A 19,719-nucleotide genomic window follows, 5' to 3' on the forward strand; every position below is an offset into this window, starting at 1 on the left:
AGAAGATGATTAATTTCTCCAGTTATATTTTCATATAATAAAACTCAAATGCCTTTCCTTTTCTTCTCTGTGTCTCACTGATCAAATCTCTTTTCCTACCACACCTAAATGAGATTCCTGCTTTTAAACACTCTCAAGCTATGAGAAAAGTGAGTTTTAGTAAGGTAGCCTGTGGAAGAAAGGGGAGCTCCTGACTGGAAAACTGAAGTTAATACTGCATCCAAAGTAAACACAGTTGAAAATAGACCTAGAGCTGGCAATTCTCAGTGGATTTGACTGGTGTCAGCAGCTCACGGGGACCATTTAGGCAGCCCAAATTCTGGTTATTGACACTATTCACTCTAAGCTGTGCAGATTTTGGTGCTTTGCTAGCTGTATAGAGAATGTAATGCCTATCTTGTAAACATACACATGTTCTAAAAAGTACTAGGAAATAGTTTGATTCCTTTTTTAAGGGTGAGCCAATATACAGTGATAAGTAACATGATATTTTTAAATAAGTTTCATTTTATACACATACTAAGTAGATAAATTACACTGGAAATCATAGTATTTTCACCTCATTGATTGGAGAATATTTTAATTTTAGCTTTGTCAGAGATCAAATAATTTTCACACCAGTATGTCTTACAAAATATACTTGTAGGAAAAAAAGAAAATTACAAACATGTTTGTTTATTTCATTTGTTGAACTTGTAACACCTTTAATATTTCTCAAGTCAAAATACTCTTCTCATTTCAGCATGTTCATTGTTTTTGTTACAGACTTAGCCAGTTCAGGAAGATGTCGTTAAAATAATAATGTTTATAATGTAAAGCAGTTCAATATTGCTATTTTTATTAAATGGAGCAGATATTTCACTCTTAATAGGTAATGGTTGTTAATGTAAATGTTTACAAAAGACCAGCCTTTAAGTTGTTAACATCTGGGCTTCCCTAGAGGAGATCTTGTTTATTTGGTGGTAATAAATAAACTTGCTGTGCACCATGGATATTCCGTTTCTCAGCAGGGGTCTTGGCAGCTGTGGAGAAAACTTTCTATTCTCATCAGTTGCATAAAGAGCCCATGTTTCTGCTCCTCTTTATGGATTCAGATTACTGGTGTAGACGCCAAAAAAATCCCCAATGAGCTCTGATCATTAATATAACGGAAGCTGTTTTGACAAGCAGAACATTTCTTTATCATTAGTTAAAGAAATATTGTGTTAATGTATTTGGATAGTGGTTACTGGAAGCACAGGAACATGCACATATATACTCATTGTGGTTTTTACTAGGACTAAACCAAACTGACAGTACTAGAAATCTTTTTATTTGAGAATTCAAAGTTGACCAGGTATGCAACTCCATTTGCATTTGTATTTTCTCTCTTCCTTTTTTCTTCTGCTCTAGAAATTAGTGTATTGCTGGAAAGTTCTGGGGACTTAATATCTCTCCATTTCTCTTCCAACAGACCATGGAATCCCTAAATGGTGGCAAACCATTCCTGCAAGCTTTTTATGTGGATTTGCAGGGCGTCATCAAAACCCTTCGATATTATGCAGGCTGGGCTGATAAAATTCATGGGATGACCATTCCTGTAGGTATGTGAAATCTGAGTATGTTGAAAAGGAAAACGTGAGACCACCAGAAATGCACTTTGGCCACCAAACACAAACAGCAGTCACACAGAATACAGATATGAGCACACTTACCGCAGTTAGAACTGAGTGAAGAACCAACCAAATTATGTCACTGACTCTGACAACATCCCTTTTTCTATAGTCTACATATAAGTATAGGGGCATGCCACTTAATTCATCATTCATCTAAGGAACAGGTATGTATTTGTCAGTTGGTAAGTGGTCAGCATTGTGCTAGATTAGGTGCTGGGGTAGGTATGAAGGGGCATTATTGGGTGGAGGGAAGTCATGGAAAATTTCAACAAGGTTAAGACTTGCTCCTTGCCCTCCTGAAACATAAGATCTACTCTTTGGAAGGGAATATTCTAAGTGTTAACAGTTGTCTCTGAGTGGTAAGATTATGGCTGATTTTCAGTTTCTTTTTTATACTTTTCTCTACTTTCTATATTTCTCGAACGGCCATGAATCACTTTCATAATCTATAAAAACAACACTAATCCTAACCCCTTTTTATTATTAAGATTCAGGTTACATGACAGAACCAACAATACAGAAAACTTAAAGGCCCCTATAGGAGTGTTATAATTGGGTGCTAAGTTGTGTGCTTTACCTGTCAGTGCTGTAGCCCTTTAAATGAGAGGGAAAGTATCCAAGACTAAAGCAACTAAAGCAGTCAGTGAAGAGGATGTTTATCTGTGCTTGAATACTAGTGATAGCTAATACCAACTGAGTGCTTTCACAGCAACCCCAAGAGAAAGGCACTGTTATAAACATCTTCAGTTTACAAAAGTGGAAAGAGGTCTGGCGAAGTAAAATTAGTTTTCCTAATTCACAGAGTAAGTAAGTTTTAGAGCTAAAACTTTGACTTTAGAACCTAGGCTTGTAATCACTTCATTAGATAATTCAAAATAGATCCTAGGAGGAAGAGATATCCTTATAGGAAAGGGATGGACTGAAAGAGATAGGGAATGGTGAATAGACATAAGGAAAGGAAATGCACATTTATTGAGTGGATACTAGATGCCACTTAGCACTGTGCCAGGTGCTCTACCTGTGTTCTCCAGAAGGCAGTCTGCTTTCCATGGAGAGTGCATAGTAGCAGGATTGGAAAGTAATGCTGAGGACTTTGAAGTATCTCTTTTGGGCCTTCCTAGCCAGGCTGAGCAGTACTGATTTACTAAAAAAGGGAGTGGTTTGGCTGATAGTGTGGATGGCTGGGAACAGTTCTTCTCCAATTTAATGTGCACACGAATCACCAAGGGTCTTTCTCAAGTGCAGTTTTTGACTGAATAGGTCTGGGGTGGGGCCTGAGACTCTGCATGTCTAACCAGCTGCTGGTCCTCCGCGTTGAGTAGCAAGGAGAGGACACAGCAGAACCAAGTTGGGTGGCTGTTGTGATGCCTCATGTAGGTGTGGTATGACAAGGGAAGAATAATTTACAGTGAGAATGGAGATGGTTTAGAGACAAGACTTCCAAGGATTATTTTTTAAATTGCCCCCACAAATGATGATGACATGTGGAATGTTAGTTTTTAGAAAATGGGTTTCTGATTGTAGGGGCTCTTCCCTTCCATCCAGAGGTTTCTCCCTTGTTCTACTGACTGAGAAGGGTGGAGAAGATTGCTCTTGGGGAAAGTCAGAATCTTAGTTCTGTTCTGACTCTAAGGATATTATAGGACAGCTGTTCTCCAGCATCACTTGCAAGATGTGGGGATGGCCTAAGTGAGGTAGAAAGTCACTATTCATTATGAGCATACCTATTAGAGGGCCTGAGAATTAAAACATTTGTCAACAATGGGACACATGTCAGTCTTTTTAGGCGGGCCTGTCGCCTATCAGTACAGAAAGGTAAATTAACAAGCTCAAAGTCCCTAGTTGTTGGTTTTTTTGGTCCCCACTCCACCTGTCATTTCATTATTAAAACAACAAATATGTTTTAGGCATTTAAATATCTTTTCAAACCATTTACAAAGCTCTGAGGAAGATTGTGAAACAGAAGGCAATGCGCATAGATCTCTATTTGGCCTAACAGTATCTTGGTTTTCTTTTACTTCCTCAGGAGGGAAGATCCTGATTAGATAAAGCTAAATATTGATTGGCATCCCTGATAATATTTGAAGCTTTAATGTAACTTGCTCTGGCAATAGAGGTGGTTGGCCCATAAACCTCACTGTTTTCATCTGATGCGTTTTGGAGATCCTGTGGATGCTTATCTACGAGTTATAAATACAGGGCATAGAAAAGGCTCTCACAGGGCTCTCACAGTAGTCTTTCCCAACTTTACTCATTAACTGTTGTTCAGCCAATGAAGGAAAAAAATGAAGAATTCTCTTAAACTCTAAGTAACTTTTTGTTTCCCAAAACTAAAAAGTTTCTCTGAAAGTCCATTTAGAGTCATACTAGGATGAGGTACTCTCCCTGCCATCAGGCCTATAGGCAGAATTCTCAGGAGGCTGAAGTTTGGGTCATAAGAGCTCTCTCCATGGTATCTCAAACAGATGAGGGAAGGATGGAGGTAGAGGTTAACTTGGCACCTTTCCTGTCTGTTCCAGTTTTAGATAAATTTGGGCTTGCCTAGAGGCCACTTAGAATTCAGCCAACAATGTCTTTGGCTAGTCTAGTGCTTAGTGAATGTAGCTGGACTAAATCAGGGGAGTCATAGGAGAAGATCGCAGAAAGGGGTATGGTAATCATAATTATTCACTTGTTCTCAGGTTTGTTAAGTAAATTAATCCATTTGTATTTGTCTTTTGTAACTCCATAATTTAACATCAGCTTCATTTTGTCTCTGCATGCTTGGCTTTTTTTTTTTTTCCACAGTGAAGTCTAGAATATAGAAAGTCCATTAGTCTTTAACCATGAGATCTTTATTGTGCTAAATGCATTTTCCTACCAAACAACCTAATTTTATGTTTGGAATTATAAAGAAATAATGTACTTTATATTTGCATAGAATTTAAAAGTATAAAATATTCTTTTATGTACAATATCTATGTGATTCTGTGTGTGATCTGATGAGATAGTCTGGATTTTAAATGGTATTTTACCCATTTTACATCTAAGAAAATAAGACTGCAAGGGTTTAGTGTCTTGAAGAAGGTCATATGGCTAATAAGTGGGAGACCTGAGATTCAAACTTAAGTGTTTTTCTGCCTAAGCCATAATAAATTCTCTTCTTATGGAGATTGGTTCAGCAAGGCAGGAAGGTGGCCCTGATGAAGTCTTTAACCCAGTGCAGATTTTTATACTAATATATGGTTTATTCTCATCATTCATTGTAGTTATGTTTTATAAAGTTGTCATGAACACTGAATTAGCAAATACTGAACTATTGCTCCTAGGGGAAATACAAGATTAGGTTCCTGTGAGCTTCTGATCACAACATTCTTGTCTGTTGATCAGAGAACGGCCTTGATTTATGTGTTTCTGTTGAAAGATCCTTTGTTTAATATATATTGTCGATTTATGAACACTGAACTCATGGCCAACCAGACAAAAGTACTATAACTGATGCCTGAATGAAGCTTGTCTGACACATGTATTTTCTCTGTAAGGCACATTACAGCCTTCTTGCACTTAGGAACACTAGACAGCACTCAACACTATGCTTAGGGGCCATTTTAAACAGCAAAATTGTGAACAAAAGGCACAAAAATATGAAAAATGTGGCACTAAACAGACCACAAAAAAGGACACTTTTTTTTTTTTTTTAACAATATGAGAGCTGAAGCAAGAAGGCAGAGTGTCACCTTGTTCAACCTCAGCTGAGAATTTGTGCATCAGGTGACTCAAAATTTTCCCCGCTTTGGGGAAATGCAAATTAAAACCACAGTTGAACCACCTCATTACTGCAAAAAAAAGTCCATAATTTAAAAATAAAAAAAATAGATGTTGGCATGTATGTGGTGAGAGGGAACGCTTTTACACTGCTGGTTGGGAATGTAAACTAGTACAATCACTATGGAAAACAGTATGGAGATTCATTAAAAAACTAAAAGTAGAACTACCATTTGGTCCAGCAATCCCACTACTGGGTGTACCTACCCAGGGAAAATAAGTCATTATATGAAAAAGACATATGCACATGCATGTCTATAGTAGTACAATTTGAAACTGCAAAAATATGGTACCAACCTAACTGCGCATCAGCCAATGAGTGGATAAAGAAGGTGTGGTAAATATGCACCATGGAATACTACTCTGACATAAAACGGAATGAAATAATGGCCTTTGCAACATCTTGGATGGAGCTGGAGGCCATTATTCTAAGTGAAGTAACTCAGGAATGGAAAACCAAATATCTTATATTCTCACTTCTAAGTAAGTGCTAAGCTATGAGGATGTAAAGGCATAAAAATGATGTAATGGACTTTGGGGAAGGATGGGAGTGGGGTGAGTGATAAAAGACTACATATTGGGTACAGTGTACACTACTCAGGTGACAGATGCACCAAAATCTTGGAAACCACCGCTAAAGAACTTATCCATGTAACCAAACACCACCTGTACTCCCAAAACTATTGAAATAAAAAAAATCCCTGCTTTGGATATACATGCCCATAAATGATTCTGAGAACACTCCGTACTTTGGGTTACAAATAAATTTTAGGTAGTAGGCAAGTTCTTAAATATGGAATCCACAAATAATGAAAATCGACTGTATCTAGAGCCTACTTTTCTCAAGATAGCATTTGTGAGGCTTAAATGTTCTGGAACACTTGAGGTGGGGATCTCCCTGCCTAGATCCTAATCATATGGGTAAAGGGGGCTTTCATAGTGAGTGTCAGAGATAATTGCACAATTCTGTTTGGTCACCGATAAAAAAAGAACCTGAAATGGGATTTTTTGTTGTTAAATTTTTAGATGTAAGACTGCTCTGCAACATTGAATTATACTCCATGGTTCATCCAGCATAACATCTCTAACACTAAACAACCAAAAAGAATGGGAAGAAATATGCCATTATGTCTTTGACTCATTCCGTTTTGGGAAGGCTAGGGAAAGGTATCATGTAATTGGAAGGGATTTGCTTTTACCTCCTTTCTGTGGCATCAGCTTTGATCTCTTATTCCTTCACCCGTTTCTTCATACATTCATTCATTCAACAGATTTTTTTAGCATCTGCTATATTTCAGCTCCTGTGTTAGGCATTGGGGTTACAAAGGCAGATAACTAAGATGTTTATAGGACAGTAAGAAAAACAAGTAGACAAGCAACTGCAATATAGTGTGATCTATTTAAATATGGAAGCATGAAATTTGGTGGGACACCATAGGAGAGACATCTCCTAGTATTAAGGGCTCCTGGAGAGGGTGGTGGGATGTCTAAGTGATAACCTGAAGGACAAGTTAAGTGAAGATGGAGTCAGGGACATTACAGGCAGTGAGAATAGCTGGCACAAAGCATGAAGGGAGGAGAGTACCATGTGTTAGCGGATCTAAAAGTATAGGCAGATATAAAAGACAGTAGAGCCCTGAGTCTGGGTCAGCCATGCTACAAGTTTTATTCTGTAGGCAATAGTGAGTCACCAAATTAAATAGGTGAGTGCCTTCATCAAAATTACATTTTAGGAATTGCATCAAATCTGTATATTGCTTTGGACAGTATGGTCATTTTAACAATATTGAGTCTTCTAATCCATGAACATGGGGTGTTTTTCCATTTGTGTCATCGGTGATTTTTTTCATTAATGTTTTGTAGTTCTCCTTGTAGAGATCCTTCACCTCCTTAATTAAATATTCTTAGGTATTTTGGGGGGGCTATTGTAAATAAAATGAACCCAAGTGCCTTTCAATGGATGACTGGATAAAATATATACATATATATGTATATATGTGTGTGTGTGTATATATATATATATATATGGGCACACTAGAAGCCCAAGGCTCATAGTTATGCAATATATCTATGTAACAAATCTGCACATAAACCCCTTGAATCTATTTGAAAAATTGCATTTTAGAAAGAGCACTTTGACTACAAATGGATAATCCGTTAGAGACAGCAAATACTTGCCTGATTTCTCCCCATAAAGGATAGATTTCGCTTTGACTACAAATGGATAATCAGAGAGAGCAAATACCTGCTTAACTTCTCCCCGTAAAGGGTAGCTTCAACTAGAATATTTGGGAAGGAGACAAAAGGGTTATCTCATGACCACTTTTGAGCAATGAAAAAGTGGGTGGCTGCTTGTCTCTCTGAATTGGAAATTTCTCCCACCACTCTTCATTCTGTTCCACTCAAGGCCCACAGCTGGATGTTATTGCACAATTATGCAATATTAGCTTGATTCACAAGAGTCTTGATGTTGTTTCCCTTACAACACTATCCATTATTTCCTGCCATGGTACCCAATGGAGCCATTGTCTCTGACCATAAATCCTATGCCTTGACCCTTTTACGATGGCAGTGCCTAATTATGATGATAAATAATAATCATTACTATGACCTATGGAACACTTTTTACCTGTTACATTATCGCTAATGTTATAGAAGCCCTAAAGCAAAGTATTGTTTTCTCCATTTTGAGTATTTTTAACCTGTATTCAAATCCTCTTCTCCTCTCACGTCTACAACCTCTTTGTGATGAAGGAAGGATCAAAGCTTGTTTTTCATTTACTTAGAGAGAAATGGAAGTTAATTTGTATTGCCTTAGATTTTTCTCTGTAGCAAGTGTTGATTTTACTGATTTTATGTAAGCAGAAAAAAAGTCCATGTTTCAAGCTGAATTCTGATATTAAAATGGACTTATGATATATTAGCATATAGAAAAGGTTAAAAACTACCCAGGTCATATATAATTTTCCATTTCACCCTCTTCCAGTTTCATCTGTTAAAGAATAGGATACAAATACACAAAGTTATTGATTCAGATCCTAAGATTTTGCCTTGAATCAGTTTGATCTGGTTTATTGTTATTAACAAATGCATAGGGTGAAATCTGAAGTATTCTTGTTCCATCGGAGTAAGAGTGAGGGGTGATTTGCTCTGCCCACCTAACAACAACCAGGGCTTGCTTGTTAGTGGGACCTGAATTGATTGTGACAGGAGGTCATGAAGTCAGCTTCACAGGAACCTCTTTAAGAGGTTGAAGCTGAAAAGGACCTCAGGGATCCCTAAGGCTGATCTCCTCATTTTAGAGAGAAGGTCCAGAGAAGTAAACTAACTTTTGTTACGATCATGTAGTGGAATAGTCGTAGAGCTAAGCTATCTTCATGACAGACTCAGGAACATAATCTAACTTCTTAGAAACTACCAGCAGTCTTCTGGGAAGAAAAGCATCAGTACACTTCATACTAACATACAGTTTCATCTTTTGTATAGGCATTTATAGAGCTTATCATCATAGTTATAAAATGTTGGGTGAGGTCTGTTCTTCAACATCAACATGATGGGAATCTGCTACAGTACATACATAATGGAATAGTTCAATGTAATCATCTCATTTTTTAATACTGTGCTCATCAAAGGATTGCCAGCTCCTTGAAAGGTAATTCTGTCTACAAATTAGGGATTGGAAAATGACCTTCATTCACTGAATTGTGTTACAGATTTTTATGCTATTGAATAAAATCATTTTTATTGTTACTAGGTATGTAAAATTTGCTACAGTTCTTGTAGTGTTCTTAGTGTTGTAATTGGAAGCTATTTGATGTCCATATTTGACAAATTTCTCAATTTCTGGCACATTTCAGATTCTTCTGATTTTATCACTATTTACAGATTGCTTAGTCATACTCACTCTAGTTTATATTAATATATAGGATGTGCCAATGCGAGATATTTTTATGAGACTAAAAATTCCGTCAGTTTCTTTCAGGCAACTATAAAATCTGATTTAAGAAGTAATGTTTACCTTGAATGAATTATCCAAATAATTAAATTTTTCTAATTAACTAAATTTTGCTCTCTCTTCTGTGTAGTTTGATAAGCCCCCATCAAAAAACATAGAACAGTGGCTCAGTAGTTCACAAATATAGTAGAGGCTTATTGTACTGTTGATCTCTAGGAACAAAGGCTTGTCTTAATATAATTATAGAAATGGCTCAATGCACACATTCTCAGTAAAATTTAATTCACGGCTCAGCCAAATTCATAGCATAATGAAGTATTTAATTGTAAGATTTTTATATTTTTCATAAGTTGTAAACTACTCTTTGGTCATTAAAAGCACCCAGGTATCAAAACTCATCAGAAAAGTTACCTCTGACTGGGTCTTAAAATAACCCTCCTTTAGGAGCAATATCTGTTAGTCTGCATTTTACCTTCTGAGTGAAAGGGAAAAGAGACAGATCAAAAGTCCTACATATGTGACTTAGTATTTGTTTTGATCTCTCATCTCTTCTTTAGTTTTCTCCATCATAGTTGTGTTCTAACCTATTGACCTACAATGTGGTATCCAGAACATTTTCTGGTGTCCTCATCAAATGCAGTCCTTTTTTATGCTAAGTCTGAGCATTCTCTGTAATCCCTCATATTTGCTAAGAAGATCCAAAACCATTCATACTCTACAACAGAGCATCTGAATTTGGGTGGAGACTGTTTTTATATCAGGCTGTTGAGCTTACAGCACAAAGCTAGAGAAATGAAGGAAACAACATTTTAAGTCATCCTGCCATACTGAGAGAGCATTGTTAGCATAAAAGATGGAAAATTGGCTTTAATTTTTTTTCCAGGCAGAGAAGAGTACTCATTATGTATCATCTGAGGTATAGATGAGAGGGAGAATTAACACTCTGTCTCCACTTTGAGTTGGCTCTGCCTAGATGAAAGGGAGAGAGGCGCTCAGTCCTGGGCTCACTTATTCCAGGGAATGTTTCTCTGTAGTGTTCCCTTTATAACAAGTTTCCATGTGTTCTGTGTTCATATTCACAAAAGAGTTGTCATTGGGTTTTTTTCTTTGTTTATTTTTACCCCATTTGTGATTGTTCTTGACATTATACTCTAATTCTGTGATTTGTGATTATCCACCTAAATCCAACACCTTCCTCACAAGAGTCATTAATACGTTTTTATGGGTAAAGAACTTGAAGTCTGAAGACCCAGATCCAAGTCCAGGAGCCTCAACCAGTGGTACCACTTTGGACTTAACCTCTCTGTGCCATATTTTCTCTGTTTATAAAATGCTGATAATGATAGTTGCTTAATTTTTTTCATAGTTTTGAGTGTAAAATGAGATAAGGATGTGAAAATTATAAAGTTCTACATAAATTCTAATAGTGTTTTCATTCTTTTTTAACAATTTTAAAGTATTAAAAATACAGATCAGATTCTCCTACACTATATACTCCTTTCAGGAAAATTAGTAGAGTTATTAGAGAGACAAAAGATAAATAAAAATGAAGGCAGACAACTGTGAAGCAACCATAGGGCATCATAATACACGTGGACTCTCCTTTACGCTCCTGATCTTGCTACTCAGAGTGTGGTCTGTGGATCAGAAGCATGAGCCTCAGCTGGGAGCATGTAGAAATGCAGACTCTCTGGTCTCATCCTAGACCTGTTGATTGAGAATCTGTATTTTCACAAGATCTCCAGTTGCTTAGTGTGTACATTCAAGTTTGAGAATCACCATATAGCATCCCATGTATCACTGGTAGCATTCAAGATGATTCTATACAGTAAACAAGTAAACATTTTTTTTTAATTTTAATTACTTGGTTTGAAGAATATTAGAAGAAAATATTACCAGCCCATGAAACCTGTTATTTTAGATTTTAGATTTTCCTTAAGGTAAGGCTAACAGGTAGCTATTTACATATTTTTAACAGGTGAGTTAATTTAACAGAAATTAAGTAAATGATAGAGCAAATGATACTTGGAAATGGCAAAAATTATGAAGGTGGGTTTTATAACTGGTCTTATGGTAACCCTGATTTAGAAGCTCAGTGGGATTCATAGTAGGGTCTTAGTAGCTGTGAATGACTTCTGGGGTGCTGTTAGCCCTAGCTGAAGATGCCCACAGGAGGCTTAGCTCTTGTGTTTGTCAGGCACCCCAGATCAGACTAGGGGTGTCATCTTTCACCATCCACGTGAAAATGCAAACTGAGATTACAAGGTCTAGGGCCCTTTATTTTAGTTCTGGATTACCTGTGCAGGTTTGTTACACAGGTAAACGTGTGCCATGGTGGTTTGCTGCACCTATCAACCCGTCACCTAGGTATTAAGCCCAGCATGCATTAGCTATTTATCCTGATGTTATGCCTTCCCCCGCCCCTCCCCAGAAAGGTTACAGTGTCTGTTGTTCCCCTTCCTGTGTCCATGTGTGTTCAGCTCCCCCAATACATGAAAACATGTGATGTTCGGTTTTCTGTTCCTGTGTTAGTTAGTTCCTGTGTTAACGGTTTCCAGCTCCATCTATTGTCCCTGCAGACGTCATGATCCCATTCCTTTTTATGGCTGCATAGTATTCCTTGATGTATACATACCACATTCTCTTTATCCAGTCTATCATTGATGGGGATTTGGGTTGATTCCATGTCTTTGCTATTGTGAATAGTGCTGCAATGAACATAGGCATGCATGTATCTTTATAACAGAATGATTTATGTTCCTTTGGGTATATACTCAGTAATGGGATTGCTGGGTAAAATGGTATTTCTGGTTCTAGGTCTTTGAGGAATTGCCACACTGTCTTCCACAATGGTTGAACTAATTTACATTCCCACCAACAGTGGGAATGTAAACAAAGTGGGAAATAGGAACAGTGTTCCTATTTCTCCACACCTTTGCCAGCATCTGTTGTTTCTTGACTTTAATAATTGTGATTGAGTAGTGTGAGATGGTTTTGATTGCATTTCTCTAATGATCATTGATGATGAGTTTTTTTTCATATGTTTGTTGGATGCATGACTGTCTTCTTTTGAGAAGTGTCTGTTCATGTCCTTTTGCCCACTTTTTAATGGGGTTATTTTTTTCTTGTAAATTTGTTTAAATTCCTTGTAGGTTCTGGATATTAGACCTTTGTCAGATGCATAGATTGCAAAAAATTTCTCCCATTCTGTAGGCTGTTCACTCTGATAGTTCTTTTGCTGTGCAGAAGCTCTTTTGTTTAATTAGATCCAAATTGTCAATTTTTGCTTTTGTTGCAATTGCTTTTGACATTTGCATCATGAAATCTTTGCCTGTGCCCATGTCCTGAATGGTATTGCCTAGATTTTCTTCTAGAGTTTTTATAGTTTTGGGTTTTACACTTAAGTCTTTAATTCATCTTGAGGTAATTTTTGTATAAGATGTAAGGAGGGGATCCAGTTTCAATTTTCTGCATATGGCTAGCTAGTTCTCCTAGCACCATTTATTAAATAGGGAATCCTTTCCCCATTGTTTGTTTTTGTCAGGTTTGTCGAAGATCAGATGGTTGTAGATGTGTGGTCTTATTTCTGATTTCTCTATTCTGTTCCATTGGTCTATGTGTCTGTTTTTGTACCAGTACCATGTTGTTTTGGTTACTGTACCTTGTAGTATAGTTAGAAGTCAGGCAGCATGATGCCTCCAGCTTTGTTCTTTTTGCTTAGGATTGTCTTGGCTATATGAGCTCTTTAGGTTACATATGAAATTTAAAGTCATTTCTTCTAATTCTGTGAAGAATGTCAGTGGTAGTTTAATGAGAATAGCATTGAATTTTTAAATCACTTTGGGCATTATGGCCATTTTCATGGTATTGATTCTTCCTATCCATGAGCATGGGATGTTTTTCCATTTGTTTGTATCCTCTCTGATTTCCCTGATTAGTGGTTTGTAGTTCTCCTTGAAGAGGTCCTTCACTTCCTTTATTAGCTGTATTTCTTAGGTACTTTATTCTCTTTGTAGCAATTATGAATGGGAGTTTATACATGATTTAGCTCTCTGCTTGTCTATTGTTGGTATATAGGAATGGTTGTGATTTTTGCACATTGATTCTGTATCCTGAGACTTAGTTGAAGTTGCTTATGAGCTTAAGAAGCTTTTGTGCTGAGACAATGGTGTTTTCTAGATATAGGACCATGTCATCTGCAAACAGAGACAGTTTTACTTCCTCTCTTCCTATTTGAATGCCCTTTATTTCTTTCTCTTGCCTGAGAAAGAACTGGCCAGAACTTCCAATACTATGTTGAATAGGAGTGGTGAGATAGGGCATCCTTGTCTTGTGCTAGTTTTCAAGGGGAATGCTTCCAGCTTTTGCCTGTTCGGTATGATATTGGCTGTGAGTTTGTCTTAAATGGCTCTTAATTATTTTGAGGTATGTTCCATCAATATCTCTAGTTTATTGAGAGTTTTTAACGTGAAGAAATGTTGAATTTTATTGAAAGTAGGCTCCTTTCTTTGTCCCTTCAGCTCGGTGCTCTTTTGGGAAGAGTTCAAGCACAAAAATAGCCTTTATTTTTTAATTTACTACTTAGACTAACTGTAGGGACTAGAGTTATGTTAGCCTGTAGCTAAATGTTTTTCAAATATGTGGACAGTTTATCCAGGAGAGTTTTAATTCCTCATAACACAGTTTCTCTTGAGACACAATTATGGAGTCAAACTCAATTCCTCATGAGGTCAGACTTTTAAGATTTTTGTCTACATTTTCTTCCCTTTCACTTTTTTCAGTAACTTTTGATATTATTTAAGTAAAACAACTAAATTTCTAAGCATCATAAAATGTGTAGGGGGAAATGGTTTATGAATTGCCATGCCGTGCTTGTGTAGTTGCCTTCTGAGTTTTTTTTCTGAACCATTCCATGTTCCTACATGTGCTAAAATAAAAACGTGTGCGCTTCTATTCATCTTCCCATTTTTTCCTCAGCCCCATTTGCACTCTATCTTGACATTACTCTCTGATTCTGTGGTCTGTGACTATCCACCTGAACCCATCACCTTAACCAACTTAGTTCAGTTGCAGAAGATTTTCTTGCAAATGAAACTCTAGCTTATCGATCAGTGGTGTTGCTCCTCATGAAAAACCTTTTCAGAGATTTATAAATTGAAGAAGCATGGTAACTTGTAGTCTTGTAAAGAATGATATCCAGAAGATTCTTCAGTTATCTGCATACATAGCTAAATAGTTAATTTGATGTTTAAAGTATTACTCAGACTTCATACTGTCATCCTATGGACAGTTGCAACATCTTCGCTATTTTTTCTTGTAATAGATATTTTAAAATAATTTCATACAGTTGCAGAATCCAGCCTACTTCTGAATTTCTTCCATTTAAAATATACATAAAACAAAGTCAAGAGATAAGTAGCAGATTGGGGAAAAATCTTTGCAATATTATGTCAGAGGCCTAATTTCCTTAATATCCATAGAGCTCTTCAAATGGCTAAAAAGAATAACCCAATAGAAAAATAGCAAGCAATATAAGCATGAAAAGATGTTCACTCTATCATTAAACATAAATAAAACAAGTTGCAGTTTTCCAGCTATCAGATTAGCTGAAATGAAAATGTTGGAAAAACCTCAATGTTAAAGAGTAGGAAAAATAGCATGTTGTTGAAATTATGAATTGTTAAACTTTTCTGAAGGGTGATTTGGAAATATTTTTGAAAATGTGAAATGTACATACACTTAGATCAAGAAATTCCACAGATATGAAAAGATATGTATGTAATGATAGTCTTTGCAGCATTATTTATAATAGCCTAAACTGAAAGTGACTTCTGTGTCCCTTAGGAGGATTTACAGTAGTAACATTGTTTATTGAGCCCATGGAATAACCTGCAGCCACTAAAAAGACGTCCTAGCTTTATAGGAAATAAAAAAAGGGGGGGGGGGAAACAAAATATAAAAGACAGAATAATATCCCTTTTGTATAAAAAAAAGAGGAGGATAAAAGGATCCTATAAATACTTGTATGTGAATAAAAGTTCCTTGAAAAGAGGAAACACATAATTATGGAAAGAGGGGGTAGAGATCAGGGATCCGGAGGATAGAGAGTGACACTGGGAGAGTAAGAGAGAGAGAAGCCAAGACTTTAATTATTTAAAAAATAAATAATTTTGAATATGTCAAAACAATTTTGTGCGATAAATGTGATTTAGGTGTGTTGAGAGACAGTGATAAAAAATCTGATTCATATCGCTTCTCTTGTCCCAACCCACACAGTCCTCCTGTCCCCACCTTCATTTCCACCCATAATAGTTATGCTTTCATGAATATTAGCTGAGTGTTTTCACTTGCCTTAGGGGACTGCTTTTGAGAGAGAAAACGAGTATCAGTGAAGTGGCCTAAGGGCCGGCAGTGGAGGCAAAAATAAAGACTTTGCCCAGTATTTAAAATGAAAAGCTTTCTGCTAAAAATGAGCCATTCTTTGGTAATTTTAATTAACCATTTAAAATAATTCAGATAAAAGCAATGACATTTTCCTAAAGAAGAATTTGGTTTGGACTTCCTGTATAATTATTTCAGTTGCCTATTACTCCTGTAAGGAAAACAAGGTTATAAGTTTTTTCTCAAGCTCTTTTTCTTTTAGCCCCTAGGACATTCTCATTTCTATGTCTAGTTTGGGGGCAGACGCTTTGGATTATTGATGGAGTTCTTTTTAGAAATGGACTTTTACCTTCTTTAAATAGCCCTGGACATGCCTATGTCTCACCACTACCCAGGAAGTACATTTTGACACCTGGATTGAGTTATGAAATATATCTTTTACTCCTCGCTTTTTCCAGTTGCCGAGCATTTTAAATTCGCCCAATAGCATTTTACTTAGTTTATTTTAATACTTCAGAAAGTTATTTTAAGGTTTGTTGACTCCGTTTTTTAAATCAAACAACTGTTCTACATGTTATTTTAATATTTAACATAAAATTCAGTTTTTACATATTTTTCAGCTCTCCCCTCTGCCACCCTGAGGACTTCTCATATCATAAATTTGTCCTTCATTTTGCGTTAGAGATCCTTTCCTCAGTACTGCATTTGGGTGTCTGGGAGATACATCCAAAGATATGCTGTGTCCAGTGTTTGTTAGGCGTCTACCAGCTTTCATGCATGGTTGAGTAGGATGTTTTTTCAAGTTTATTTCTGGTGGTTTTTTTTTTTTTTTTTTTTTTTTGCAGCCACCAAAGTTCTCCCTTTGCATTTTTTTTCCTAATCTAAACTTTCTGGGAGTGACCATGCTTTTTTCTTTCAGATGGAGACTATTTTACCTTTACAAGACATGAACCCATTGGAGTGTGTGGACAGATCATCCCAGTGAGTGTATCTCCTCGCACCTCGTATTTATTTTCATTTGACCCAGTTCTCTTAAAGACACATAAAACATGGTCCTCAGCGATGTGTGTTTTCCATTACTGGAGGAAAAAAAACTGAGCTCATGTTGTTGACATATCTTTAACAGCCTCCCTGCAAATGCTTATTTGAACAGGTTAATAGGGTTTCAGCTCCGTTACCAGGAGTTGAATTCTCAAGTCATGGAATTCTCATGATTAAAATAAGCAAAGCACAGTGTATTAATAACCTGCCCTTGGTTATTATGTCCATTCTGCTTATGGAAAATTAATGCTTTGTTATAGTTGTTTATTTTTTAGAATTGTGACTCACCATCCTTCCAGGCATATTATATGATCTTTTAATCCCATTCTTTCCCACTGTTTCTTTTCACAAGAATCTAGATAGAAGATGCTACAGAAGACACAGCGGTACAGTTAACGTCATAGTCATAATTGAAACCATGCTGAGCTGTTATGTGTCTTGTAAAGAGAAATAGATGTAGTGCTTAGTGTTTGGATTGGAACATTAAACATTGTCCCTTTGTTCCTCTCTGTCTCTCATACACACCCTTGGTACAATACAAAACATGACCGAAGCTTTTAACAGTACTAGCTAATAGTTCTGGCAGGGATTTCAAGGGGATGCTCAAAGTAAACTCTTATGGTATAGACAAGAAGTTTTCTTTTTTCAAAATATAGTAGTATAACTCAAGATAATCTTTGGCATTGGGAACCAAAGATGTGGGGAAGGTATAATATTTGTTTGAATAATTGATGAATCTCAGGTTACTGTGAAATTTATTAGAGAATGCCAAGGGAAAATGAGAGGTTTGATTTAAGTTCTCTTGCTCCTAAAGGCCGTGGGGAAATCCTGCTTGGACCAGCTCTGGGATGAGATCTGTCACCTTCCTCGTAGGATTCAAACTTGCTTTTCTTGCCCTTGCCCAGACTCTCAACGCTGCAGCTTCACTGACAGGACAAGAGCTGCTTGTCAGCCAGCTCTGGCTCAATTACTGCACTTTAAGATTTATACACTGTAGATGGAATTAAAACATTACTGTGGACTCCCAAGTTTATAAACAACTAAGGGGAAAAGAAATTGGGTGTTTGGTGAAGGCAAGACACTTGTATATTTTTGCAAGCTTGCCAGAGCCAGTGAGAAGCCTTGAAGGATGGCAGCTGAGATGCTTCAGGCAGAAACACATTGTGGTCAAGGGCTGAAGCTAGGGGATGTGGATTTCTGTTTTCTTTCTTAATGAAATTATCAATGACACCTGATAGTACTGAGGCTCATGCCTGAGCTTATGACAATACAAGCTTAATATCCTTTTTAAAATCAGTTTAAACTATTTTAGACCCCAACCTTATCTACTCATGTAAAATGTACTGTAGTCTCCAATAGCTTCTTTTACAGTGGAAAAGAGACAAATGAAAATTTTTGCATACTCATCAGTATATGCAGTTTATTTTTGTAATCATATATGTTTGTGACAATGCATGTATCTAAAGAAAAAGTACTACCTTGAAATACACATTGACTTAACTACAACTTAATTAGAATTTTCTAGTTTTTCCATGTTGAAGAACTTTCATACCAGTGTGAAAATTGTGATGTAAAAATCTCAGATGCAAGAAAAGTTTTCATACACGAGAACTTATTGGAACCAAAGCCTAATTAAAAAATACATAAAAACAACAGTGACAAAAAAAAAAAGAAGTAACAAAACTCCCTTTTCACAGTGGGATTTCTTTTGGTGGGTAGTTGGAAATAGTAATTGGTTGGTCAGAGAGAGAAGGAGATATTTCCAAGGTCAGTGCTATTCTATTCTTAATGAAGTAATTGAAAATCCAAACATCTATACTTTGTAGTGGACAAGATTTATGTTGAGGACTAGTTTGAGAAATATGAGAAGTCACAGCTTGAAAACAAAGTAGTGGAGGAATATTTTTCCATCTATCAACTTTGAGTTTTTTTACTTTCAGTGGAACTTCCCCCTGCTGATGTTTGCCTGGAAAATTGCTCCAGCTTTGTGCTGTGGCAATACAGTAGTTATTAAGCCAGCAGAGCAAACACCACTCAGTGCACTCTACATGGGAGCCCTCATCAAGGAGGTAAGAGAAAGGGACTTCAGGAGTGCTTCTGACTCCCCTTACAGCTGGAGCCTACTAGAGCATATCTCATTTAACATGATGCATCAGCTTTCATCAGCCACGTTTCCTCCTGTTCTGTTTTCTTAGGCTGGCTTTCCTCCCGGGGTCATCAATATTTTGCCAGGATATGGGCCAACGGCTGGGGCAGCAATAGCTTCTCACACTGGCATAGACAAGATTGCATTCACAGGGTCTACTGAGGTAGGTATCTGAAAAACCAGGGCTTGAGGAACAGTCTTGCAAATGAGTTGAGGGGTTACAAAAACAATAAAACTAGGACCCATAGGCTAGACACCAAAAGGGCAGTGAGTAAGTACCCAAGCCCACAAAGGGTAACATTGGTGTCATAGAACACTGGTGGATGTGAAAGCAAAGGCACACAGGGACCATTTGTCCCCACAGATCTCTGAGCATTTTTGTGATACCATCTGTGTAAGAACTATCCCAGAATGTGGGGTTCTAGACACTTTGTTGAATAGTGGCAGAAGCAAGTTAAGAAGCTGGAAATCTAAACTAGTCTCTGGTAAGGATAAGAATGGAGACACAAGCTTTCCCTTCTCATTGTTTGGACAGGTCCTGTAGGTGCAATTGGCAACTCACTATGCCCCATGAACCTTAAGAGATGATATAGAGCAGGGCTCAGTACATTTTTTTTTCTGTATAGGGCCAGATAGTAAATGTAAATTTTGCAGGCAATGTGGTCTCTGTTGCAACTACTCAGCCATGCCATAGTATCACCAAACAGTCATAGATAATATTGAGTGTGGCTATGTGC

At 37.0% G+C, this 19,719-nt stretch overlaps 1 protein-coding gene across 4 annotated transcripts in view; it reads left to right on the top strand.

Annotated features, from left to right (window-relative positions):
- ALDH1A2 (aldehyde dehydrogenase 1 family member A2) overlaps positions 1 to 19,719 on the top strand; it is a 131,284-nt gene that overhangs the window by 70,561 nt on the left and 41,004 nt on the right. For all 4 annotated transcript variants that reach the window (XM_055278367.2, XM_063639023.1, XM_063639024.1 and 1 more), the window contains exons 4-7: positions 1,454 to 1,583; positions 16,715 to 16,776; positions 18,777 to 18,905; positions 19,032 to 19,145. In XM_055278367.2, the coding sequence (XP_055134342.1) occupies positions 1,454 to 1,583; positions 16,715 to 16,776; positions 18,777 to 18,905; positions 19,032 to 19,145 (435 nt within the window). The remainder of the gene's footprint in view (positions 1 to 1,453; positions 1,584 to 16,714; positions 16,777 to 18,776; positions 18,906 to 19,031; positions 19,146 to 19,719) is intronic.

This window comes from Symphalangus syndactylus, chromosome 5, assembly GCF_028878055.3.
Source record: "Symphalangus syndactylus isolate Jambi chromosome 5, NHGRI_mSymSyn1-v2.1_pri, whole genome shotgun sequence".
Lineage (NCBI taxonomy): Eukaryota > Metazoa > Chordata > Mammalia > Primates > Hylobatidae > Symphalangus > Symphalangus syndactylus.